Source organism: Pongo pygmaeus, chromosome 8 (assembly GCF_028885625.2).
Source record: "Pongo pygmaeus isolate AG05252 chromosome 8, NHGRI_mPonPyg2-v2.0_pri, whole genome shotgun sequence".
Classification (NCBI taxonomy): domain Eukaryota; kingdom Metazoa; phylum Chordata; class Mammalia; order Primates; family Hominidae; genus Pongo; species Pongo pygmaeus.
In genome coordinates, this window is record NC_072381.2 from 129,806,165 (window position 1) to 129,831,781 (window position 25,617).

The following is a 25,617-nucleotide window of genomic DNA, read 5'->3' on the forward strand; positions in this document are numbered from 1 at the left end:
AAACACCACATACAAAAAGGATAACTAAAAAAATGATAAATATTAGTATATGCACAGAGAACGCGCTACTTTGAAAGGGAAGTATAAGAGACATATCTTTTAGATGTATTCTTTTTATAACTTCTAGTTTTCTGTAGATCAGAGTTGAAATGCTCTTAGAAAACACAAGGAATATGCTGGGCACAGTGGCTCACGCCTGTAATCCCAGCACTTTAGGAGGCCGAGGCGGGTGGATCACCTGAGGTCAGGAGCTCGAGACCAGCCTGACCAACATGGTGAAACCCCATCTGTACTAAAAATACAAAAATTAGCCGGGCATGGTGGTGCAGGCCTATTGTCCCAGCTACTCAGGAGGCTGAGGCACAAAAATCGTTTGAACCTGGGAGGCAGAGGTTGCAGTGAGCTGAGATCGCGCCATTGCACTCCAGCCTAGGCAACAGAGCAAGACTCTCTCAAAAAAAAAAAAAAAAAAAAAAGAATAGAAAAAAAAGAAAACATATGGAATAAATAAGTCTCAAAAAGCTTAAAAATGTAACGGATAGGCTGGGCGCAGTGGCTCACGCCTGTAATCCCAGCACTTTGGGAGGCCGAGGCAGGTGTATCACAAGGTCAGGAGATCAAGACCATCCTAGCTAACACAGTGAAACCCCGTCTCTACTAAAAATACAAAAAATTAGCCGGGCGTGGTGGAGGGCGTTTGTAGTCCTAGCTACTGAGGAGGCTGAGGCAGGAGAATGGCGTGAACACAGGAGGCAGAGTTTGCAGTGAGCTGAGATTGCGCCACTGTACTTCAGCCTGGGCAGCAAGACTCCGTCTCAAAAAAAAAAAAAAATGTAACTGATAACACTGCAGTAATAGCATAGTGACATGGGGAATAAAGAAATCTTGTATCTGAAGAACGTGAGCACCTTTAAATTATCAGGCCCAGGCCAGGCACGGGGGCTGATGCCTGTAATCCCAGCACTTTAGGAGGCCAAGTCAGGGGGATCACCTGAGGCCAGGAATTCAAGACCAGCCTGGTCAACTTAATGAAACCCTATCTTTACTAAAAATACTAAAATTAGCTGGGTGTGGTGGTGCACACCTGTAATCCCAGCTATTGGGGAGGCTGAGACAGGAGAATCATGTGAGCCCAGAAGGCAGAGGTTGCAGTGAGCTGAGATCGCGCCACCACACTGCAGCCTGGGCGACAGAGAGAGACTCCATCTCAAAAAATAAAAACTAAATTATCAGGCCCAGAGAGGTGATAGAATGAAACCGTAGTCAGGTCACTCTCTCCCAAGCTATATAATTGCCTCTTGAAGCCAAGTATCTATCAAATGCCATATACCCTATAGTTCAATAGCATACAGCCAATCACTAACCAAGGTTAGTTCTGTAAGCCAATGAGAATTCCTGATAAACAACTTTTGTAATCACCCCTTCACCTTGTGTCAGTAGAGGGTGTAAGAGCAGCTGATCTATCCTTTTTTCTTTAAAAAATGTTCTCTGGAGCACTCTCCAGGGCAACCTGGAAGTGTGTCTGTCCCAAGCTGCAGTCCCCAACCTTGGCCCACCTAAACATTCTATATTAATTTTGCCTCAGCTTCTTCCTTTTAAGGTTAATACTCATCACAAAACAGACATTTGAAATATAAGCTTTATTTTAAATTTAAAGAAATATTGAAAATAAACATTTTTTACAAATTATAATCAAGCACTCAAAACAATTTAGGAATGTTAAACACTAATTCTTAATTCAAAATAATGACATCCATAGAATACAACCCTGGTGTTGGCCAATATGAAGTTTACTTAATATTAGTATTTTATATACACTTAACCATTAATCCTTCCTAAAATTCAATAACGATTTCACTTTATAAGATGAAGCCTTTTATGCAATACCCAGAGATAACTTTTTCAAATATGAAACACTTATACCAGTGAGGAAATTATAAAAACACATATCAATTATACTGAAGGACTTGATTTAGAGGCTGCCTGTATATAGATGCATTTCACCTTAGGAAGTACACATGCACATCAAAACACTTCAACTGAATATAGATGCCATTACATTATCTTAGTTACGTTACAAAGCAAACGGCAGGTTCATAAACGTTGTTCTATCATGTATCAACTGAAAAAAATATATTCAAAAAAAAAGTTTTTGAAGACTCATGGGAGTGGAATGTGCCCGCATTAGGAACAAAGCTTTTACAGGACCACCTGTCTCCAGCTGGCTCCCAGGGACCACTGAAAACAGCTGGCTACCCTCAGAAAGACAAGATGGTCTTGTTAATAATTTCAATGGACTCTCGAAGCTCATCCTCCTTGATCACCAGCGGAGGCGACAACCTGATAATGTCGCCATGGGTTGGCTTGGCCAGAAGTCCATTATCTCGAAGTCGTAGACACACCTTCCAAGCATCACAATCTAAAGAAAAATAGTAAAACGTACATGCTCAAAGATAAATGTTTAAACATCCCTTGCCATATGTATGGGCAAAGTGCAGCCTGGCAAAACAAAATTAACAGAACTTGCTCAAGTAAGGGAAGCTTGGACTGGGAGCGGTGGCTTATGCCTATAATCCCAGCACTTTGGGAGGCCGAGGTGGGCGGATCATGAGGTCAAGAGATTGAAACCATCCTGGCCAACATGATGAAATCCGTCTCTACTAAAAATACAAAAATTAGCTGGGCATCATGGTGCGCACCTGTAGTCCCAGCTACTCGGGAGACTGAGGCAGGAGAATCGCTTGAACCCAGGAGGCAGAGGCTGCAGTGAGCGGAGATCACGCCACTGCACTCCAGCCTGGTGACAGAGCAAGACGCCGTCTCAAAAAAAAAAGGGAAGCTTGGAGCTGCAAGCTTGCTTTGTTTTTACTCCTAAAAATGAAGTTACTCTTCACTTTTCAGCAAGCACATAACTAGGTTTGAATGATATGATTAGACATATCATAGTTTTTCATAAATGAAAAAGACCAAGCCAAAAAAAAAAAAAAAAATGTGCTAAGGCTGCTGTATTAATCACACAAGGAACTAATGCAAAAGAACTTGGGTATGGGCTTGGTGCAGTGGCTCACACCTGTAATCCCAGCACTTTGGGAGGCCAAGGTGGGCAGATCACGAGGTCAAGAGATCGAGACCATCCTGGCCAACATGGTAAAACCCCATCTCTACGAAAAATACAAAAATTAGCCGGGCGTGGTATGGCACACGCCTGTAGTCCCAGCTACTCAGGAGGCTGAGGCAGGAGAATCGCTTGAACCCAGGAAGTGGAGGTCGCAGTGAGCCAAGATCATGCCACTGTACTCCAGCCTGGCGACAGACACTCCAGCCCAACAGAGCAAGGCTTTGTCTCAAAAAATAAAATAAATAAAATTCTAAAAAAGAAAAAAAAGCACTTGGGTATGATACAGATGATTAACTGACATAAAATGGGCAATACTCAAAACCCAGTGAACACTACACATTCCAAAAAGGGACTCGCTTCCTGAGCTCCACATTTTATAGCAGCGATTCTCAACCTGGCTGCACATCGGAATCACCTTAAAGGCTATTGCTAATGCCTGTGCCCCGTCCCAGATACGTCAAATCAGAATCCCTGGGGTAAGGCCAGGCTTTGACTCATTTTTTTAAGAAGCTCCCCAGGTGATTCTTCTTATTTTATTATTTTTTTTTTTTTTGAGACAGAGTCTCACTCTGCCGCCCAGGCTGGAGTGCAGTGGCACGATCTCAGCTCACTGCAAGCTCCACCTCCCAGGTTCAAGCGATTCTCCTGCCTCAGCCTCCTGAGTAGCTGGGACTACAGGCGCCCACCACCTCGCCCGGCTTTTTTTTTGTATTTTTAGTACAGATGGGGTTTCACTGCATTAGCCAGGATGGTCTCGATCTCCTAACCTCGTGATCCGCCCATCTCGGCCTCCCAAAGTGCTGGGATTACATAAGCCACCACGCCTGGCCCCTCAGGTGATTCTTTAAGTGCAGCCAAGGTTGGGAGGTTGGAATCGTTGCTTTAAAAGGAAGAGTTATCACAAGAAAATCCAGCAAGGAACACCTAAGGGTTACAAAGGATGTACTAAAACATCTAACACCCAATTAAGCGACAGCCAGCATTATTTTTATTATTGACCCCATAACTGTCATTCATATCATTATTTCTGCTGTTCCTATAACCTCTACTGACACAAAGCATCAAAGTGAGGGAGGGAAGGATAGCAAAGAGGACACTTTCAAGTCCAGACTCACCAACAAAAAAACTTGAACTCTCTAAATACTGCATGACTAACTTAAGGCAGAAAAATAAGTGTCTTAAAGGAACAAGGGTCAAATTGGTTAAATGTGCCTTCATTTAGAAAAGAGCTATATTTTTTATACTCTTAATGTAATTATAAATCAGACAATAATCTGTCTAAAAGGTTTGGTCATTATGTCAGTCAGCAGTTTCAAACAGAACATCCCAACAACCAATTAAAATACCAAGTGTGGCCAGGAGCAGTGGCTCATGCCTGTCATCTCAGCACTTTCAGAGGCTGACGTGGGCAGATCACAAGGTCAGGAGATCGAGACCATCCTGGCCAACATGGTGAAACCCCGTCTCTACCAAAAATACAAAAATTAGCTGGGCATGTTGGCACATGCCTGTAATACCAGCTACTCGGGAGGCTGAGGCAAGACAATCGCTTGAACCAGGGTGTCGGAAGTTGCAGTGAGCCGAGATGGCGCCATTGCACTCCAGCCTGGCAACAGAGCAAGACTCCATCTTAAAAAAAAAAAAAAAAAAGTGTGGCCGGGCCCAGTGGCTCACGCCTGTAATCCCAGCACTTTGGGAGGCCAAGGCAGGCAGATCACGAGGTCAGGAGTTCGAGATCAGTCTGGCCAACATGAGGAAACCCCGTCTCTATTAAAAATACAAAAATTAGCCGGGCGTGGTGACAGGTGCCTGTAATCCCAGCTACTCAGGAGGCTGAGGCAGAGAATTGCTTGAACCCAGGAGGCAGAGGTTGCAGTGAGCCAAGATCGTGCCACGGCACTGCAGCCTGGGAGACAGAGCAAGACTCCATCTCGAAAAATAAATAAATAAATAAAATAAAATACCAAGTGTATTTTAGGTCTTCCTTAAAAAATTATCTTGAGTAAATGTTTTATCTCCATACCTTTGGTTTCTTTAATGACAATAGCGTTTAATAATCCTTTTCCTCTTATGGCAGTTACAACATCAGAAGGTAGCTTCATGAGTTCATTTCTCAAGATAAGGCCCAATTTGTCTGCATTTTCAGCAAGGTTTTCTTCTTCTAAAACCTACGTTTAAAGAAAAATTATACAAATGTTAAGACTGTCCTTTTTTTGTTGTTCTTTGGAGGACAACAGGGACTGTAAACACAGGAAAAACATGACTAGATAAAAGACCAAAGGAACTTAACTTTCATTGCTATTTTTCAAAGCCTGTATTAATTTCTAATGAAACACACACTAGCTCAGAGCCTTGCTTTCATCACAAATCTATTGCCAATCATTCATGGCAAAATAGGGATTAAAGTTTATTTAATGCAACTCACATACTGTCATTAATTGAATACATCAATGGACGAAATGTAATTCCTAAACTGCAATAGTTTCTTCCCCCCTCACAAAGATCTATCCCCAGAGATTACATAATAATTGTATGCCTTCAGCAGGCACTTAAAAAAATCAGCCTGAAAATATTATAAATCCACACTTAAAAGAAGACTTGCTTGCTAAGCAAAAAGACAGGGCTGGTAGGTGGGTCACAGTTGAGAGTTCTGTGAGGGCCAGCCAAGGCTGAAGAACCCAAAGCGCCAGGTGACTGTGAACTCACGAAGCCCACGGAGGAAATCCAGTCTACTAGGCCAAGTTTAAATTACTTTTTGAGAATATCTTGTTCCTAAAATTTTTCCTCTATACTTCATGTTTTCTAATATTTGGGATTCTTATTGAATTTCTTATTATACCAGTGGGCCCAAATTAAAAATCACTTCAACATTGCTTTAAAGACTAGACACCGTATGGCTGTATCAGTCTTTACCTCAAGGGCTGCGATGGCCACTCGGCAGCCTAGTGGATTGCCACCATATGTGGACCCATGCTCCCCTGGCTTAATGGTCAGCATTATGTCATCATCACACAGCACTGCAGACACCTGAAAGACAGTCAATTCACCATGTCATTTCTCAGCACTAAGCATTCTACTAAGCATCCTTTTCCCCAGAGTCTCGCTGTCAGCCAGGCTTGAGTGCAGTGGCGTGATCTCAGCTCACTGCAATCTCTGCCTCCCGGGCTCAAGCAATTCTCCTGCCTCAGCCTCCCAAGTAGCTAGGATTACAGGCGCCCACCACCACACCACACATGCTTTTTTTTTTTTTCTTTTTTGTAGTTTTAGTAGAGATGGTTTCACCATGTTGGCCAGGCTGGTCTCGAACTCATGACCTCAGGTGATCTGCCTGCCTCAGCCTCCCAAAGTGCTGGGATTGCAGGCATGAGCCATCACACCCGGCCAAGAAGCTGATACTTAATGACGTCAATGTAAGAGTTTACATCTGCCAACCTAACTACCGGTAACGACCTAATGACTTAGTCATACCCTAAAACGTTACAAATACTTTAGGTACACTTCAATGGCACAAAACAATATAATTTTGCAACTAAAAGAGAAAAGCTATTTCTGCAATGATATAATTTCACAATCCCTTCCAACGTCGAGATGAAATGCTTTGTTTAAATGCTTAAAAAACAAAGCTGAGCATTCTTTTTAGCAAAAGTTTTGTCTATTCAGCAAAAACATCTATACTTCAGACACCTCTGATGCAGTAACAATTACTGGCTCTGAAAGGCAAACCCAAGACATGAACTACAACAAACATTAATTTTTTTCAGTCTCTATGTTCACCAGTCATGGTTTTAAACAATTAGTAATATGCCATGCTTCTGAACACTGGAAAAAAGGACAGGAGTCTACAGGAGTCCTTTGAGGGTAAACTGTTTCCACCCAAATCCAATGTCATAGCAAATTCCAAGGCACACTCAATTCTTCAGGCAATAAGTAAGTGGGTCACACACTGGTCCCTTAAATGTTTTTATTACAGATATTCCAGGTGGCCTACAGCACACTTGGTAAAATCAAACCATCTGAAAGGCATTATTGTCACAATCAGTTGATGTATAAATACTTTAGGGGTATATTTTAAAAGAGTAGGAAATGGAAAGAGGGGGGACATGAAACTTACAGGGTATAAGCCCCCAGAAAGGGCCTTTCCAAGGAGGACTATATCAGGTCTGACATTTTCATAATCAACAGCCAGCCATCTACCAGTTCTGGCCAATCCTGTCTGTATTTCATCAGCAATAAACAGAACCTATTGGGGAAAAAAACATAACCCTATTAGTGATCACTTTCGTTTCCACAGGGAAAATAGCCATCTTTATTTCACTGTCCCCCCCGCCAACAATAAATGTGTAATTCTGATGTGCCCTCGGATTTGTAAAAATGTTTTAACCATACACACAATTTCAAGAGTATCCTATGAGAATTCTGTAGACTCAAAAACTATTTCCTTTGTCAGGCCACTATCTCCCTAGAGGCCCATTCTGCCCTGCTCTACATAGTGAAAAGGTGCTGATGCAAAGGTGAGGGTTTTGTATGGCTTTTCTGGACCTAACTACCCTCTGGGAACAAATTAATTCATTTGTTTATTCCACAAACATTTAATATGTGACAGGAACTCTCAAATGGTAAACAAAATACACTACCATTAGCCCTGGGGGAAAGGAGGAGAGAATACAACAAAGGGCTTGCGGGGGCTCATAGTGAAAGGCTCTTAGAGCAGCCAGGAAGGAAACGCTGTTAAGGCCAGGTCTGCAGTTCTGCACAGGGCCCAGGACAAGGCCAGAGACAGGAAAAAGTCAGCTTCTGTGCAGGTTTCTAAGCACTAGAAAGTACTTAAGCTCTTAGAATGCCATCGCCCTCTAGTGGAAAGTAATTTAATCTTTGCATTTATCCAATCAGCAGAATTCAGAGAGGAGTTGGGGAGGAGCCCATTCAGCCTTATCACAAACAGCTAACTCGACATTCAGCCTTATCACAAACAGCTAACGTGACAACCTGGTGCCTGGTGCAGAGCTCTCGCACTCCCATTAGGTAGCCTGGATCCGGAACAACAACGCCTGCTTCACCCTGAATTGGTTCTACCATGAACGCAGCCACATTTGGATCCTGAAGAGCACGCTACAGAAGAAACAGGAATAAGTTTTAATAACTTTCTTTCTACCACACTTGGAAATCTGAAAGCATATACCACACATATTTTCTATTAAGTATGCAAATCAAGTTTTTGCACTAACGTAAATTCTGACTTCACAAGAATTTGAAGTGGAAGACTTCAAATTCACTGCCATTTAATTATCAGAAGCTCCAAATAACTCACCTTTAAGTTACACTAGCCTACATTTCCTTTTTTGCCTCATTCTGTTGCCCAGGCTGGAGTATAGCGGCACAAACATGGCCCACTAAAGTCTCAAACTCCTGGGCTCAAGGTGATCCTCCTGCCTCAGCCTGCCAAGTAGCTGCGCACCATGCCCAGCTAATTTTTTATTTATTTTGGTTTTTTTTTTTTTTTTTGGAGATGGAGTCTCACTCTGTCACCCAGGCTGGAGTGCAGTGGCACGATCTTGGCTTACTGCAGCCTCTGCCTCCTGGGTTCCAGCAATTCCCCTGCCTCAGCCTCCCAAGTAGCTGGGATTACAGGCGCACACCACCACGCCCAATTAATTTTTTTTGTATTTTTAGTAGAGACAGGGTTTCACCACTGTCTCTGGTTTCACTGTTGGCCAGGCTGGTCTCGACTCCTGACCTCAAGCAATCTGCCTGCCTCGGCCTCCCAAAGTGCTGCGATTACAGGCGTGAGCCACTGCGCCTGACCTTGATTTTTAAATTTTTTTGTAGAGACAGGCTCTCCCAATGCTGCCCAGGCTAGTGTTGAACTCCTGAACACAAAGTGCTCCTCCAGCCCTGGCCTCCCAAAGCACTGGGATCACAGGCACATACCACCATGCCCAGCCTGTTTTCTAATACACAAATGTACCTAAATTAAATCTGGCTGGGCACAGTGGCTCATGCCTGTCACCCCAGCACCTTGGGAGGCCAAGATGGGCAGATCACTTGAGGTCAAGTGTTCGAGACCAGCCTGGCCAACATGGCAAAACCATGTCTCTAAAGAAAATAGAAAAGTTAGTTGGGTGTGGTGGTGTGTGCCTGTGGTTCCAGCTACTTGGGAGGCTGAGGCAGGAGGTTCACTTGAACCCAGGAAGCGGAGTTCGCAGTGAGACGAGATTGTGCCACTGCGCTCCAGCCTGGGTGATAGAGTCAGACTCTGTCTCAAAAAAAGAAATTAATTACTTAAATTAAATCTAAAGTAAATAGCCTTTTAAAGCCAACTTAAGGCTTTCTTAAAAAGTCTTCCACTTCATAACTTTAAAAAGCTAGCTAAAAACAGAAATTTCACCTAGTAAGTAAGCAGGTATACCCAAGTTAACTGTTATGAAGGACACACATCTAAAGTAGTTGACTGGCTGTACAGAGTAGATCACAGAACTCAGCTTTCTCTGCGTTGGAAACTAATTGATCGCTACTGAGAACAAGTCCGAAATCGTGGCTTAACTTAAGTGAGATAAATTTGCATTACTGTCATATAATGTACTTTTAATTCATATATTCAACAGCTTTAATTTCTATTCCCAATGAGCTGAGCACTATGACGCTAGTGAAATACCTCCAGTGCAGGCAGATCATTATAGGGAATGATGTCGAATCCTGGCATAAATGGTCCAAAACCATCATAACTGGTTGGGTCTGTGGAACTGGAGATAGCAGACAACGTCCTACCCCAGAAGTTTCCAGCTACAAAGGAGAAACAAACAGTGATTATTTCAAAGAAACCCAAAATTCAATAAGCACTATCCCCGCAAAACACCACAAGAAGTTTGACTCAAAAAATAAATCAAGGGCTTGCTTTAGTGCACCTTCGGTGGGCTTTCAATTTTTAAAACCAAGTCTGATATTAAACACCATGGCTCCTATGACACAAGGCCACTAGGTCTGGCCTTGTAATTCCTATTTTAGGCATTTCTCTCTACTGAGCCTCTTGACTGGAATATATAGCCCCTGAAGATAGATAACTTACTTTTCTTTCAATAATCCCCAACCCAATACCAAGCCCTAACAATTGAGGTCTTGAGTGCGTGTTTTCTAGAGAAGGTGCATTTATGATAGTGATATGAGAAAGAATATCCTTCATAGACAATTAGTGGTTTTCCTTTAAAAACTCCAATACTGCAGGCTAACAACAGCATACATTTCCAATTTCATTTGGAGAAAAGATCCTCAAGCAATCCAAACACGTTTCCATTTTACCTTCCTTGATATTATAATCCTTTATGATGCTAAATGACAGACGTCTCCCTTTCTGCTGGAACATTTTTTATCCATTAATAAAGGTGACTGAGGATCTACTATGTCAGGCATTGTTTTAGATGTTGGGGAATAGGCCGGGCACAGTGGCTCACTTATGTAATCCCTGCACTTTGGGAGGCCAAGGCGGCCAGATCGCCTGAGGTCAGGAGTTCAAGACCAGCCTGACCAACATGGTGAAACCCCATCTCTACTAAAAATACAAAAATTAGCCGGGCATGGTGGTGCACACCTGTAGTCCCAGCTACTCACAGCAGGCTAAGACACAAGAATCGCTTGAACCCAGGAAGCAGAGGTTGCTGTGAGCTGAGATCGCACCTCTGCACTCCAGCCTGGGTGACAGAGCAAGACTCTGTCTCAAAAAATAAAAAAATAATAATAATAATAAAGATGTTGGGGAAGCTGGGTGCAGTGGCTCACGCCTGTAATCCCAGCACTTTGGGAGACCGAGGCAGGCAGAACACCTGAGGTCAGGAGTTCAAGACCAGCCTGGTTAACATGGTGAAACCCTGTCTCTATTAAAAATACAAAAATTAGCTGGGCGTGGTGGTGGGCGCCTGTAATCCCAGCTACACAGGAGGCTGAGGCAGGAGAATCACTTGAACCCTGGAGGTGGAGGTTACAGTGAGCCAGACTGCAGACTAGGTGACAAGAGTGAAACTCCGTCTCAAAAAAAAAAAAAAAAAAAAGTTGGGAAATAGATCATGATCACAACTGGCAAGATCCCTATCCTCAGGGAGCTTCCTTTCTAGCAGGGAGAAAACACCTAACATAAACCAGTAAAGCAAGTGAGCTGGATAATTTCAGAGAGGGTTACATTCAAGAAGGAAAGACACCATGTAAAATAACAGAGAGGTTGGGAGTTTGTGACATCATGTTTTTATCTTCTCACCACTTCGGCCAGCAGCAACTCAATTAATCAGTGCTGGATTATCGTATTTTGGCTTCATCTCGTTTCTAAATACTGTTCTTGCAAAGCCTCTTTCACCAGCATCCCTTACCTACAAGTAATCTCTTCTTTCACTTGTCCACAAACAATAGCACATTGATTTTGACTAGGTTTGTTTAAGAAGAAATGCATTGATTAGACCATTAGCCTATTTGCTCTCCCCTGCCTAGCCTCAGGAACCTCATCCTCAGTCACTTACCCTGCAAGTATAAAGGACTTACAGTTAGGGACAGTCTTCCTCTGTCTCTCCACCCCACTGACTCACCAGCTTCTTTCAATACTCAGGTGAAAACATCTTTGCACCCTTTGCTATTAAGAAAGAGACTGGACACAGTCTATAAGAATGAAAATCACCAGAAACACCATTTTTGTTTGCAAGAGACAGTTATGTTGTCCTACAATGAAAGCACAAGATTTTTAAATGGCAAGTTACAGAGTTTTGCAAAGATTTCTTCTTTGGGAATACCCTCAAATACCAATCACCTCTGGCCTTCGGTTGAACTCTGGATTCTATTATGTTATGGGGTTTATCATTTAACTGCATGTGTTCACAAGGCAGAATATTTAATGATTTCAACTATCACAAGAATGAACTTTGACCATTATAGTGACAAATCTACACATACTTGTTTTTAAAAAAAATAAAGCTTAAAAAACAAGTCAGAACCTCTCATTTGAATATCATATAAAGAACCCAACAATCAAACTACATCTTCTCAATTAATTGCTAGTCTCCCTAACCAAAATTCAAGTTATTCCTTTCATCCAGTCCCAGAAGCCTAACAAGGGCAACTCCAAGCCTCCTCTTTTCAACAGCTTCTAAGAGGAACATGGCACAACAGGACCTCCAATATCAAGATTCAAACCACAGTCTATGTAGGCCACGGCCCCACACTAACTTCACCCAACCCCAGCACCCAACACAAACCCTCCACCAGTAAGACTATCTAATTAACTGGATAACTGCTATGAAAAAAATCTGACAGGCAAATGAGAGGAATAGGGAGTTCAGAAAGAAAAATCCCATATATGAAGAAATAATCCCAAGAAGAGGAAATCCCTCATAAATTTTTATGAAACATTCAGCAAATACGTATCATGTACCGGGCAAAACATATTACAAGTATTTCATCAGCAAATTAAAACAGTAAATTTATACATATATATACATATTTATACATATATTTATACATATATAATTTATATATGTATAAAATATATACATGTATAATTTATATATGTATAAAATATATAAATGTGTGTGTGTGTGTGTGTGTGTGTGTGTGTATATATATATATTTTTTTTTTTTTTTTTTTTTTTTTTTTTTTTAAATAGAGACAGGGTCTCCCTATGTTGCCCAGAAGGCTGGTCTTGAACTCCAGGGCTCAAGGAATCCTCCTGCCTTGGCCTCCCAAAGTGCTAGGATTACAGGCATGAGCCACCATGCCTGGCCACAGTAAATTATATTGTATGTTTCAATCATAGAAGTTAATATTTAATTTCACATACCTGCAAAAATAATCTTTGCTTTGTATTTCTGAATGCCCTTCACGGTATAGCCCCACTTACGAGCTAGTTTACAGGCAGTCTCTCCAGCCTCCACTCCTATCAGGAGAGAAAAATGTTCAGATTTTTTAAAATGTTAAACTATCAAAATATAAAAAGATTATTTTTGAGGGTATTTAACAAAAAAAGGAAATGTTTTACCTGTATTCATAGGAAGAACTTTGTGGTAGTTGAAAAGTTTAGTAATATACTCCTCATATTCACCAAGTACGTTATTATAGAAAGCTCTAGATGTTAAGGTCAATTTGTCCACTTGACTCTTCAGAGCATTCACAATCTTGGGGTGACAATGCCCTTGGTTGACAGCACTGTAAGAACTCAGGAAGTCAAAATATTTTCTGCCTTCTACATCCCATAAGTAAATACCTAAAATACGTAAGAAAGGAAAATAATTTTAGACAATTACTATACGGCATAAAGTCCAAAAATTAAGAATGCTAGCAAGCCCTCTGAATGCCTATATATGAACCTCTATTTAATATATATTTGTAGTTAAAGCTTGTTTTAGCTCAGGCATAATAAACTTTGGTTTGTAAGGAATTACTAAGAATTGTATTTTATCTGCCCAGCTTCAAAATACACATTTAACAAAAATAACACAAAAAGGTTATAAACTCTAGAGTAAAACCTTTATCTAATTCTAAGATTTAGGATCCAAAATTAGAATTTAAAAGCAGAAGTTAGGCAGGGAGCCGTGGCTCACGCCTGTAATCCTAGCACTTTGGGAGACCAAGGCAGGGATTGCTTGAGCCCAGGAGTTCCAGATCAGCCTGGACAACACGGCAAAATCCCTGACTCTACAGAAAAATGCTGGGCATGGTAGTGCGCGCATATGGTCCCAGTTACAGAGGCTGAGGTGGGAGGATTGCTTGAGCCTGGGAGGTAGAGGATGCAGTGAGTCGAGATTGTGCCACTGCACTCCAGCCTGGGCACCAGAGCAAGATCCTGCCTATAAATAAAATAAATAAAATTTAAAAATAAAAAAGCAGAAGTTACACATAACAGACAAAAATCATGAGAAGTAGACTATAATAACCCTTAGGATGGAAAAAAAAATATTTGTAAATCATGTGTCTGATAAGGATCTAATATCCAGAACTCTTACAACTCAATTTCAAAAGGACAAACAACCCAATTTAAAAAATGGGGAAAGACTTGAATAGCTATTTCTTCAAAGAAGATATACAAATGGCAAGAAACACATGAAAAGATGTTCAACATCACTAATCATTAGGAAAATGCAAGTTAAAACCACAATGACATACCATCTCACACTCCCTGGGATGGTTATAACTAAAAAAACAACTTTGACAAGGATCTGAAGAAATTGGCACTCTCACACTTTGCTAGTGGGAAAGAAAAAACAAGTTTGCCATGTCATGTAATATGAAACAGATTTTCAATAGTTCAAAAGAAGATATGTCTATAGTACTGGTACCAAATAAAATACAAGCAAATGGCCAAAATGTGTGATACCCTTATGTTGTCATTTTCTGGTACAAAGCTAAGTAATAAACTTTGGTTTTATTTGGTTAAGGCTGTTATTTATTCCAAATTGTAGATTAAATCACCATTTGGCAACTACCACAGTAATCATTTATTCAGGCAAGAATCATTAGTGGATGCTGAAATTGTGAGTAAAAGTTCATGAGTAACTGGATATTTACAGAGTTTTACACTCTGTCCCCATGAGATACTTAATACAAAGGGAAAGAAGACCAAGACAACCAAGGATTGAGGAACTGTTCTGGGTTAAAGAAGACTAGACATGACAACTGAATGCAACTCATCGGAGGTTTTTCTTTTGATATAAAAGAGAACAAATGACATCTGGATTAGGTCTCTAGACTAATGGTGCTGTACCAGTGTTAAGTTCTTGATTTTTACAATTACTCTATGGTTATAAAAGAGAAAGTCAGCTGGGCACGGTGGCTCACACCTGCAATCCCAGCACTGTGGGAGGCTGAGGTGGTAGGATCACTTGAGACCAGGAGTTCAAGATCACCCTGGGCAACATGGCAAAATCTAATCTCTACAAAAAATAAGCCAGGCATGGTAGGGCACACCTGTAGTCCCAGCTACTTGGGAAGCGGAGGTGGGAAAATCACCTGAAGCCGGGAGTTCCAGGCTGCAGTGAGCCATGATCACACCACTGAACTCCAGCCTGGGCAACAGAATGAGACCCTATCTCAAAAAGTCATTGCGTTATTGGAAAGACACACTAAGTATTTATGGGTAAAGAGATGTCATGTGGCGGGGCGCGGTAGCTCACGCCTGTAATCCAGCACTTTGGGAGGCTGAGGTGGGTGGATCACCTGAGGTCAGGAGTTCAAGACCAGCCTGGCCAACAAGATGAAACCCTGTCTCTACTAAAAATACAAAAATTAGCTGGACGTGGTGGCATGGGCCTGTAGTCCCAGCTACTCAGGAGGCTGAGGCAGGAGAATCACTTGAACCGGAGAGGTAGAGGTTGCGGTGAGCCGAGATCGCACCATTGCACTCCAGCCTGGGCAACAAAGCAACATTCCGTCTCAAAAAAAAAAAAAAGAGATGTCATGTCTGCAACTTCCTCTCAAAACAGTCCAGAAAACAATGTAGAATATGCAGGCATGGGAGGGGGAGAAGAGAAGGGAGTGAACACACTAAGACCAAAGCAGTAAAAAGTTAGCACTTGGAAAATCTGGGGGCAGAATAAAAGGAAAATGTCAGTACTACTTGTTACAACTTTTCTTAAGTCTAAAATTATGCCAAAATAAAAGTTGAAAGAAAAAAATGACAGCAATATGACAGTACTTTCCTTATTTCTCTTGCATTCCCTCTTGGTAAGGTCTACATGACAAAGACAATGGTTCCTCTTTGAAGCCTCCATAGCACCTAACACAGCAGCACTAGACACTCAGTAAATGAATTAACTGGCCAGGCGCGGTGGCTCACACCTGTAATCCCAGCACTCTGGGAGGCCAAGGTGGGAGGATCACAAAGTCAGGAGTTTGAGACCAGCCTGGCCAACATGGTGAAACCCCATCTCTACTAAAAATACAAAAATTAGCTGGGTGTGGTGGTGCACGCCTGTAGTCCCAGCTACTCAGGAGGCTGAGGCAGAAGAATCGCTTGAACCTGGGAGGCAGAGGTTGCAGTGAGTCAGGATTATGCCACTGTACTCCACCCAGGGTGACAGAGTGAGACTCCGTCTCAAAAAAAAAAAGAAGAAGAATTAACCATGTCTGCAATATACACATTAAACACATCTAGAAAAATCTATATTGCGAAAATATGGAAGCAATTGTTTTTTTATAAAAGGTTTCAAGAAAAGGGAAGAGATGGATTAATTTGAAACGTACCTTTTCCTCTCTCCAGGGCTACAGGTAAAGGATGGTAGTTGTGTGCACCATACTTATATTCTCTTTCAAAAATGTCATCAGAGGTTGGAGGGCCTTGGACTGTTTTTTTAGTTGCGACAGATGTAGCAGAAGCCACTGAAGAATGAACTCCGTGACTAAGTACAGCAAACCTCTGCAAATGTGCTAGTTTGGAAAACATTGTGTCCTTCAAGTAGAAAAACCACAGATCTGTCCAAAGAAAAGAGAATGCATTAAGAGTGAGAATCCTTGGCTTATGCCTATAATCTCAGCACTTTGGGAGGCTGAGGCCAAAGGATCACGTGAGCCCAGGAGTTTGAGACCAACCTGGCAACACAGCAAGACTCCATCACTACAAAAAATTGAAAAATTAGCTGGGTGTAGTGGTGTGTATCTGTAGTCCCAGCTACTCAGGAGACTGAGGTGGGAGGATTGCTTGAGCCTGGAAGTTGAGGCTGCAGTGAGCTGAGATTGCGCCACTGTAATCCAACCTGGGAGACAGAGAAAGGCCCAGTCTCAAGAAAAAAAAAAATGGCCAGGCACGGTACCTCACATCTATAATTCCAGCACCTTGGGAGGCCAAGACAGGAGGATCACTTGAGCCGAGGAGTTAAAGACCAGCCTGGGCAACATAGTCTCTATAAAAGAAAAAAAAAGAGTGAGAATCTTGAGTCAGGTGTGGTGGTTTGTGCCTGTAGCCCCCAGCTGCTCAGGAGGCTGAGGCGGGAGGATCACTTGAGCGCAAGAGTTTGAGGCCAGCCTGGGCAACACAGTGATACCCTGTCAATCAGTCAATCAATCAACCAATCAGTAAGAGTGCGACTCTTTCCAGAGCTAATGAACTGTGTGTTGACTGAGTACCTGCTAAACACTAAGTATTTGTTAAGCACCTACCACAGTCCAATACCATCAGGCACGATGCTATGAGACAGCTACAACTGTAGGGCAGAGACCAGAGGCAGGGAGACCAAATCAGAGAAGACTGCCAGAGACTAGACATAGGGCAGGAGACAGAGGGACTGACAACTATTTTGTCCTTGTATATGGAGAGTGAAGCAATTAAGGTAGAATTTGGTTTCTACCAAAATAAAAGGGACCATCCTAAAATAAAAACAATAGGTGTGGAGAGGAAAAAGTTGACTTCTGGGGTATGCGAAGTGCTTAACACCAAAGTTCCAAACTATAAAAAGTCAAATCTTTTTTTTTTTTTTTTTCTTGAGGGTGGGGAGGACAGGGTCTTGTTCTGTCACCCAGGCTGGAGTGCAGTGGTATGATCATGGCTCACTGCAGCTTCAACATCCCTGGCTCAAGCAATCATCCTACTTCAGCCTCTCCATTAGCTGGGACTACAGGCACGCACCACGACACGCAGCTACTTTTGTATTTTCTGTAGGGATGGGGTCTTGCCGTGTTTCCCAGACTGGTCTTGAATTCCAAGGCTCAAGCAATCCGCCCACCACAGCCTCCCAAAGTTTTCAAATTAAAGGTGTGAGCCACTGTGCCCAGCCTAAAATCTTTTACTTAGCCACAAATATCTAAAACTTCTGTAGGTCAAATTTATCATAAACAAAGGTGAAAGGCAAAAAGACTAGGAAAAAAATGTTAACTTATAATAGCTTTAAAGTGTTCACAGCAAGTTGAGTTAGACCAAACATATACATACATACATAAATACACACATACACACACACACACACACACACACACACATATATATGAGATTCCCAAACAAAACAATCTATTCTGCTAGGATGGTTGTTTCTACAAAACTTATCCTGAAAAATTGTGGCATAAAAGGTATTGTTGACCAGGTGTGGTGGCTCATGCCTATAATCCCAGCACTTTGGGTAGCCGAGGCAGGCGGATCACCTGAAGTTGGGAGTTCGAGACCAGCCTGACCAACATGGAGAAACCCCGTCTCTACTGAAAATACAAAATTAGCCAGGCGTGGTGGTGCATGCCTGTAATTCCAGCTACTCAGGAGGCTGAGGCAGGAGAATCGCTTGAACCTAAGAGGACGAGGCTGCAGTGAGCCAAGATCGCGCCATTGCACTCCAGCCTGAGCAACAAGAGTGAAACTTTGTCTCAAAAAACAAACAAACAAAAAAGCTATTGTTAGCAAAAGGTAACTGAGAAACTAGAGAGAGTCAAACTACAAACTACAATCCGTTACTTGTATGAGCGTTAAAGTCTAAACATCGCTGAGCAGGCTGGTGTTTACCCTGCAGCCCCATCACATAAGTCAGAGCCATGGCTACTCTCCCCAGTCACCCCCAGCCCTAAAACTAGCCCCTCCACAAGTCTTCACACACCTCTTTGTACCCAATTTACCATTAAGCATCCTGATAAGCCATGAAGTAAAAACTAAGCTATGAAAGAAACTAATAATTAAAAGGAAATTAGAGCATGTGCATAGGAATCACCTCTGGAAGGGAAAAAAAAAAAAAGCTTAAAGATAAATTCATGATTAGGAGAAAGTTGCCAAAAACTAGGCATACTTATTCCATCTATACTTACTTTCTAAAAGACTAGTTAATTCATGTTTCAACAGAAGTCTACCAATGACTAGTCAAACCATGTATAATCTCACAGCCACTCTTGATTCGAGCTGCCAAATTAGCAAAACATAATACTTAGAGTTTGGCTTACTTCCCTTTAAACTTGGCACTACCCAGTAAATCCAGTATGTTCAGGAATTTGCAATTGCTAAACAAAATCCAGCACTCCGGTTTGCCAAAGACTCACCGACTATTTTTTCTTCCCACGGTTCAGTCTAGAATACAGATTTTTAACCCAAGATCAAGGGACAGTCTGCAGAGAGTCCAAAATCTCCTGAAATAAAATGCAGAACTACATGCAGACGTATATTTTTCCAAGAAGAAGGTCCATAACTTTCATCAAACTTTATCTCAAAGGGGTGGGTACCAACAATCAAAACAAAAGTGATATAAGAATCATCCAACTGGAGGTAGCTGCTAGCAAAAATGTCTAACTGTACTATACGGAACTTCCCCAAAATACTACTGCTAAGTCTAAAACACTCAAGTATGATTTCTTTCTTGGACTCTTTATGCTTTGCTCAGTATGAATAAATTGTTTGATCAACTAAAAAATTAGAACATTAATTTTTGCCTATCAAATTAGCAGTAAAACACTCAGGCAATACTTAGTGGTTCTCTAAACTGTAACAGCTTTCTAGGGCCAGGCAAGGTGGCTCACACCTATAATCCCAGTGCTTTGGGAGGCCAAGGCAGATCACTTGAGCCCAGGAGTTAAAGATCACCTGGGCAACATGGGGAGACCCCGTCTCTATAAAAAATATGAATATTAGCCAGGTGTGGCGACGCGTACCTGTAGTATCAGGTACTCAGGAGACTAAGACTAAGGTGGAAAGATCTCTTGAGCCCTGAGTTCTGGGCTGCAGTGAGCCATGATCTGTGCCACCAGCACTCCAGCCTGGGCAACAAAGCGAGACTGTGTCGCAAAAAAAAAAAAAAAAAAAAAAAGAATATCTGAGATTATCTAAATTCAACATTCTTATTTTACATAAAAGTTATCTGCACAGCTAATTTCCAACAGAAATGGGATGAAAAATTCATTTATCTGTTAGGTTTAGGCAGTTTTATTAAAGAATAACTGGTGACAAAATAATATCATTCAAAACATTACTAATACTCATTCTTAAGGTTTTTGTTTCTTTTCACTTACAGATGGAGTCTCAGCTATGTTGCCCAGGTTGGCCTCGAACACCTGGGCTCAAGGGATCCTTCTGCCTCAGCCTCAGGAGGAGGTGGGACTACAGGCATACACCACTGGGTCAGCTATTCTTAAGGTTTTTAAGATGAAGTCTAGATATTTAATCCAACTGGGAAAGGTCAGAAACTGGATGCGCCATGATGTATCAAAATCCTGTAAACGCATTTCTATTAAAGAACCTTCTGTGTTCAAGTTACTGTGCTTGGCACTGTATGAGAAATCTTAGAGCAGAATTAAGATGGACTTAAAAATAGCCAACATCAATAACATCCTCTTCCAAAAAGGTTTCAAAACCAGGAGACTCAAGTGGAAAATCCCAAGTTTGGAGACCGGGATTTTAAATTCTGTCTGTGGTTCTGAAGAGTAACTCTGGGTGATTCTGTCCATCTTTCTGAGCTTCAATCTCCCCATTTGTAAAATGAGGTTGAAGTGTTACTGAGGATTAAATGGGTTAATGTTACTGTGCCAAATCCAGCACAAAATGGCCACTCAGTTCCCTTTTGCCCTTAAAACTAGCCAGTTTCTGAAATATCAGAATCAACGGTGCCATGATTTCTTTTTAAAACTGTTTAAAAAGACACACACACACACACCATTTTTCAGTTGATAAAAAATTAGAAAACACAGACAAGAAAATTACCAGCAATTTTACACTTGCATGATAACCATTAACATTTGGTTATTTTTTCTATGCATAATTAGCATCCATATTAGCTTTTTTTTCACCCTCTCCTATAGAATTTACTATTTAAGTCTGTCCTAAAGACTCCCAGGGACTGTGCAGACTTGTAACGGGTCCTAACACTGCAGGCCACTTGTTTTTATGCCTATAAGTCTATACTCTAAGCTCCTTTAAAAAACAATTCACTTTGCATTCCTAGAACCTAGCCCAGATTGGGCATCCTGTGGGCCTTTATCAAATAAAGAGGTCAGTCTTACTTAGGACTCCTGAGGGAGTCAAGGTAGCAAGTGATCAAGACCATGGGATCACCTATCCCTGACCAAGTTGAGTCTAACTCTAAGAGGGGGTGTTCACTCTCTGACCTCATCTAGAATAACTCATCTCTTCATCAAGAGTTTACTTCATTAGATCTAATGGCCTTCAAAGGTCAAAATAATGTGTTCCAGGCAGCTATCATGCATCTACCTGACGCCCATACTCAGGTCCTGGAAATGAGAACAAATTGCTCTTGGCAAGCTAGAATTCTAACACTGAAGGTTTTATCCACGTATTAACAGGGTCCTTCAGGCTACCATTACTCCCTCCATCTAGCCCATCCATCTACATTAGAACATACCTACAGTAAAATTTCCACAAAAGGCTGCATTTTGAAGTTAATTTAGCCTATACTCTTAAAAACTATTTTCTTACTCTAAAAGAATAGTCAGTGTAAAGTTGTACAAAAGCCACTTAAAATATTCAACTTGAGGAGTAAATTTGTTCTTGCTATTTTGACAAATATTTACTTTTCCTGAGGTAACCATTCACAAGTACAGGCCTTTAAAAAAAAAAAAAAAAAAAAAGAGTTCTACCAACAGAAGTCTCTTTGACGTAATCAGTATTCTGGCTAAAATTCAAGCCAAGTGCATCATTGGCAAACAACTAGTTTTACTACTGAGAAAGGACTGGGGTCAACTACAGCACATCCTCCACACACATCCAAATTCGTGCATTCATCGCTATTTGTAAATGTTTGAGATTTGACAGGTCCTCAAGAACTCACTAAAGGGCATAAAATATGCACACAAATAACTGTAATAAAGGCAAGCTATGGGGATAATACATATTAAGACAGCTGCTTTGAGGGAAAAAATGTCTTTTAAAAATGTTTACTATTTAAAGTTATACTGGATTTTTCTTTGGGAGGGGAGATGCAAAACTAATCTTAAACACCATGAAAAACTGTAAACCCAAAACTATAAGCTTTTTTTTTTTTTTTTTTTTTGAGACGGAGTCTGTCGCCCAGGCTGGAGTGCAGTGGCATGATCTCAACTCACTGCAAGCTCTGCCTCCCGGGTTCAAGCAATTCTCCTGCCTCAGCCTCCCGAGTAGCTGGGATTACAGGCACACACCACGATGTCTGGCTAATTTTTGTATTTTTAGTAGAGAAGGGGTTTCACCATGTTGGCCAGGCTGGTCTCAAACTCCTGGCCTCAGGTGATCCGCCTGCTTGGGCCTCCCATAGTACTGGGATTACACAGGTGTGAGCCACCGTGCCGGGCCAAAAATAAGCTTTTTAATTTAACTCTTGTTTTTATGAAAAGATTCATGTAAAGACAGAACCAGGATATTCTAATGAAAGGAGTCTATTGTTATTTCACATGGCTAAGAGCGATTGATTACAATCTAAAGAACAGCTCCGGGGTTAACTGAAAGAACTAGCTTATCCACAGAAACCCTTTCAATCCCAGAAGGAGAAATTTAGAATTTGGAAACTGAACATTAGTCATTTCTTAAGGTAAAGCCACTTCATTCCAAAGTCACTCTCTGTTCCCCCTTAATTTATCACCGTAATTTATCTAAGAGGTAAAACTGAACACCAAAAAGTTAAGATGTAGAGTGACAAAAGGAGACGGTGGGTCACAGGGCCAGTGCCCAGGTGACTTCGGGCCTCAGTCCTCTCGCCAGCAAAGGGCGGACAATGACCCCTCCCGTCCCGCCCGGGAAGGCGATCGAGGAAAGGCACCGGCCAGGCCCATTTACTGATGCTCAGCAAGGTTTGCAAAAAGCCCCCAACGGGAGGTTTTCATGCTGAAAGTCCTGTTGCCCCCCATCCCCCACCATCTAATTAACCTGCACGTTACTGTAAGGAAGGTTCTGCTTCTGTAATTTTCTTTATTTCGACAGAGGCTGGAGAAAAAAAAAATCATAGGCTGGAAGAGGGGAGCGATGGGCAGGCCGATCTGCAGGGCGTAGGAGCAGGCCAGGAGGACCCAGCCCTCCAAGGCTGCATCAGCGCCCCCGCCGCGTGACCAGGGCCACCGGTTTACTGCACAGCTCCCCCGTCCCCAGAACGCAGCCTCCCCGCCGACCCCAGGAACCAAGGGTGCCCAAAGGCCTCCTCCCCGGAACCCCGGGGCGCCTCGGGGTCTCCGGGCCGAGTGGGCCGAGTCCTGGCCTCCACAGGCCGCGAGCGCAGGGGGCGGCGGCTCCGCCCGGTCTGGCAGGCGGAGCTGCCACATCCTCAGCCTCTCCCTGCCTCCCGCCCCTCCCGTCCGCCCGCCCGCCCGTCGGCCGCTCTGGGCTGGAACCAGGACTCGGGCCTGCAAGCCGTGGGGCGCCACGCCCCTGCCCCCTGAAGCTGCGCGCCGGCCGGCGACTCCAGGGCGCCCGGGTCCGAGCCGCCCACAGAGTAAACGTGCCGCGGAATCGGGGCTCGTTCCCTGGCCGAGGCCCAGCGCGCCCCCTCAGCCAGCATCCCCCGAACCCGGGCCGCGGCCACCCCGCGCCCGCCCGCCTCCCTCCCTCCCTCCCTCGCCGCTGTCAGGGAACCCCGACCAGGGCCCAAACCAGAGCCCCAGGACCTCGGCGCCCGGGCGGTACCTGACAGCGCCTGAGAAAAACCTGTCACATGCGGAGTCTACGAAGCGCAACAGCGACGCCGGAGCGACACTGCGACTTAAAGGCTAATTCCGCCCCGCCCCCAAGACACCCTCGCCGCTCATTGGCTGGGGCGGAGGGCAGGACACCAATCGAGTGGGCCCCGTCCTCCGCCCCGCCCCCCAGCCGCGCATCAAGGATCTTTGCTCCTCCCGCGGATTCGATCCGCGCTCGCCTATACCCGAGCCCGCCGGCCTATACCTGAGCTCAGCCCCCTTGGTCGCCTCCTCTGGCGGGACGAGAGGAGTCATTGTCCGCCCTTGCTAGCGAGAAGACTGAGGCCCGAAAAGGAAAAGTCTGTTGGGCCCCCCACTGCGCGGGCCGGGTGTGGCTGGAGGCCGAGAGAGGTGAGGCTGGACCGCCCGCCCTGTGCTCCTGGAGGGAGGGACCAGCCCCAGCTCTGCCCCAGCCACAGCTGCGGGAGCCCCATGCCCTTGAACCCTGATGCGCCGCGCGGCTTAGTTGTGCCTCTGAATCCACCTCCAAAAGTCGTCGCTGCCTATGGAAAACACACTGCCCACCTGTTCGCAGCTGCTGTCAGATAATTGAGTGGCAGCAACCCACTCAGAGTACAGATTTGCCTGTGGTGCCCTCCACAGCCGGTTATTAAATTCAGAACACAAAATAGATATTCCGGGACAACCTCATGTTAGAATCGGAAGGGACTTGGGCTTCACTTAGCCCACAACATGTATATTAAATTTTGGAAAACAGAGACCCAGAGAAGGAAAGCGACTTACCCAGTCATCCAACAGTAGGGGCAGTCTGGTCCTGTGTGCCCCTCGCCACCCCTCTCAGAGGGCAGGCGCTGGCAGCTGCCGGCACCACATTCCATTAGACCACAATGACCAGTCAGGGGCCCAGCTGGAAACAGAGGGCACACTCCAATGTGAACATTTCCTAAAACGTGGTGGTGGGGGCCCGTGGCTCAAGCCTGTAATCCCAGCACTTTGGCAGACTGAGGAAGGAGGATTGCTTGATCCCAGGAGTTCCAGACCAGCCTGGGCGACACAGTGAGACCCCGTCTCCACAAAAAAATAAAAATTAAAATTAATCTGGTGTGGCACACCTATGTTCCCAGCTACTCCAAAGGCTGAGGTGGGAGGATCACTTGAGCCCAGGAGGTTGAGGCTGCAGTGACCTATGACTGCACCACTGCACTCCAGCCTGGGCAACAAAGCAAGACCATCTTAATCAACCAATCAATCAATCAATGTAGGCAAGTAAACCACAAGGGATGGAAAAATAACCTGGGTCTCATGCACCAGCGAGGGCCATTATCCATCCTAGGCCTAACGGGCTCCAAGTGGGGTTTCCAGAATTCCAGAACCCAAAGAGAGGAGTGTGGGAAAGGCTATCCGGTCACCAAAGTCATCAGCAACTGCATGGGAAGGAGCTGGATAATGAGCATCTCCTGTCAGGCTTCCAAATGGGCTGAAGCCATTAGAAGGCCAGAGGCCAGGGGAGCCCTTTAAGACAGGTCAGCCTCCTGGGACACACAGCAGGGTGGAAAAGGGTGGAGACGGGGTAGGGGAGCAATTGGAAGGCATCCAACATACATAACTGGCTAAGATAAGTCTTAGCTAAGCAGAAAGTAAAGTCCATGCTAAATGGTAGGGGTAAGAAGGTGATATGGGTGCAGAGCTGTGAACAGCAGAGCCGACATCTGCAGATGTGCAGAGCAAGACACCAAAAGGGATTCAGTCCCCCTGGGCTCCATCTGCCCTAGACCAAGGTCACTCTCACAGACTGTTGTGGCCTTGGGCCCTCCGGAACTCACTGAGAGCAGAACATTGCCTTTTATTTCTTTGATGTTCCTCCACAGCACCCAATACAATGTGATTAACTTCCTGGAAGTTAGGTTATTCCGCCCAAGGGGTCAGAAAGGAATGGTTTCTCCATGGTCCTGCTCTATAA

At 43.6% G+C, this 25,617-nt stretch overlaps 1 protein-coding gene across 5 annotated transcripts; it reads right to left on the reverse strand.

Annotated features, from left to right (window-relative positions):
• Positions 1–1,625: 1,625 nt before the first annotated feature.
• OAT (ornithine aminotransferase) lies at positions 1,626–23,756 on the reverse strand. Of its 5 annotated transcripts, XM_063670371.1 has the most exons (12): positions 23,644–23,721; positions 19,089–19,175; positions 16,892–16,981; positions 16,326–16,553; positions 13,126–13,350; positions 12,928–13,023; positions 9,771–9,898; positions 8,105–8,227; positions 7,230–7,358; positions 6,032–6,145; positions 5,142–5,286; positions 1,626–2,419 (listed from the first exon to the last, which is right to left on the reverse strand). In XM_063670371.1, the coding sequence occupies exons 4-12, from the start codon at positions 16,522–16,524 to the stop codon at positions 2,259–2,261; spliced, it is 1,320 nt and encodes a 439-aa protein (XP_063526441.1). In that variant the 5' UTR covers positions 16,525–16,553; positions 16,892–16,981; positions 19,089–19,175; positions 23,644–23,721; the 3' UTR covers positions 1,626–2,258. The 5 variants fall into 5 exon arrangements, with proteins under 5 accessions (XP_063526441.1, XP_054291503.1, XP_063526439.1 ...); XM_054435528.2 differs by lacking the exon at positions 16,892–16,981 and having other exon boundaries at positions 23,644–23,738; XM_063670369.1 differs by lacking the exon at positions 19,089–19,175 and having other exon boundaries at positions 23,644–23,692.
• Positions 23,757–25,617: the final 1,861 nt, after the last annotated feature.

Coding starts and splice junctions, on each gene's coding strand:
- OAT (XM_054435527.2), bottom strand. CDS start 16,524: ATGTTTTCCAAACTAGCACATTTGCAGAGGTTTGCTGTACTTAGTCAC. Junction 13,024..13,125: donor AGTTCTTCCTATGAATACAG/GTAAAACATTTC, acceptor CTCTCCTGATAG/GAGTGGAGGCTGGAGAGACT. Junction 5,287..6,031: donor TGGCCATCGCAGCCCTTGAG/GTAAAGACTGAT, acceptor CTTTAAACGTAG/GTTTTAGAAGAAGAAAACCT.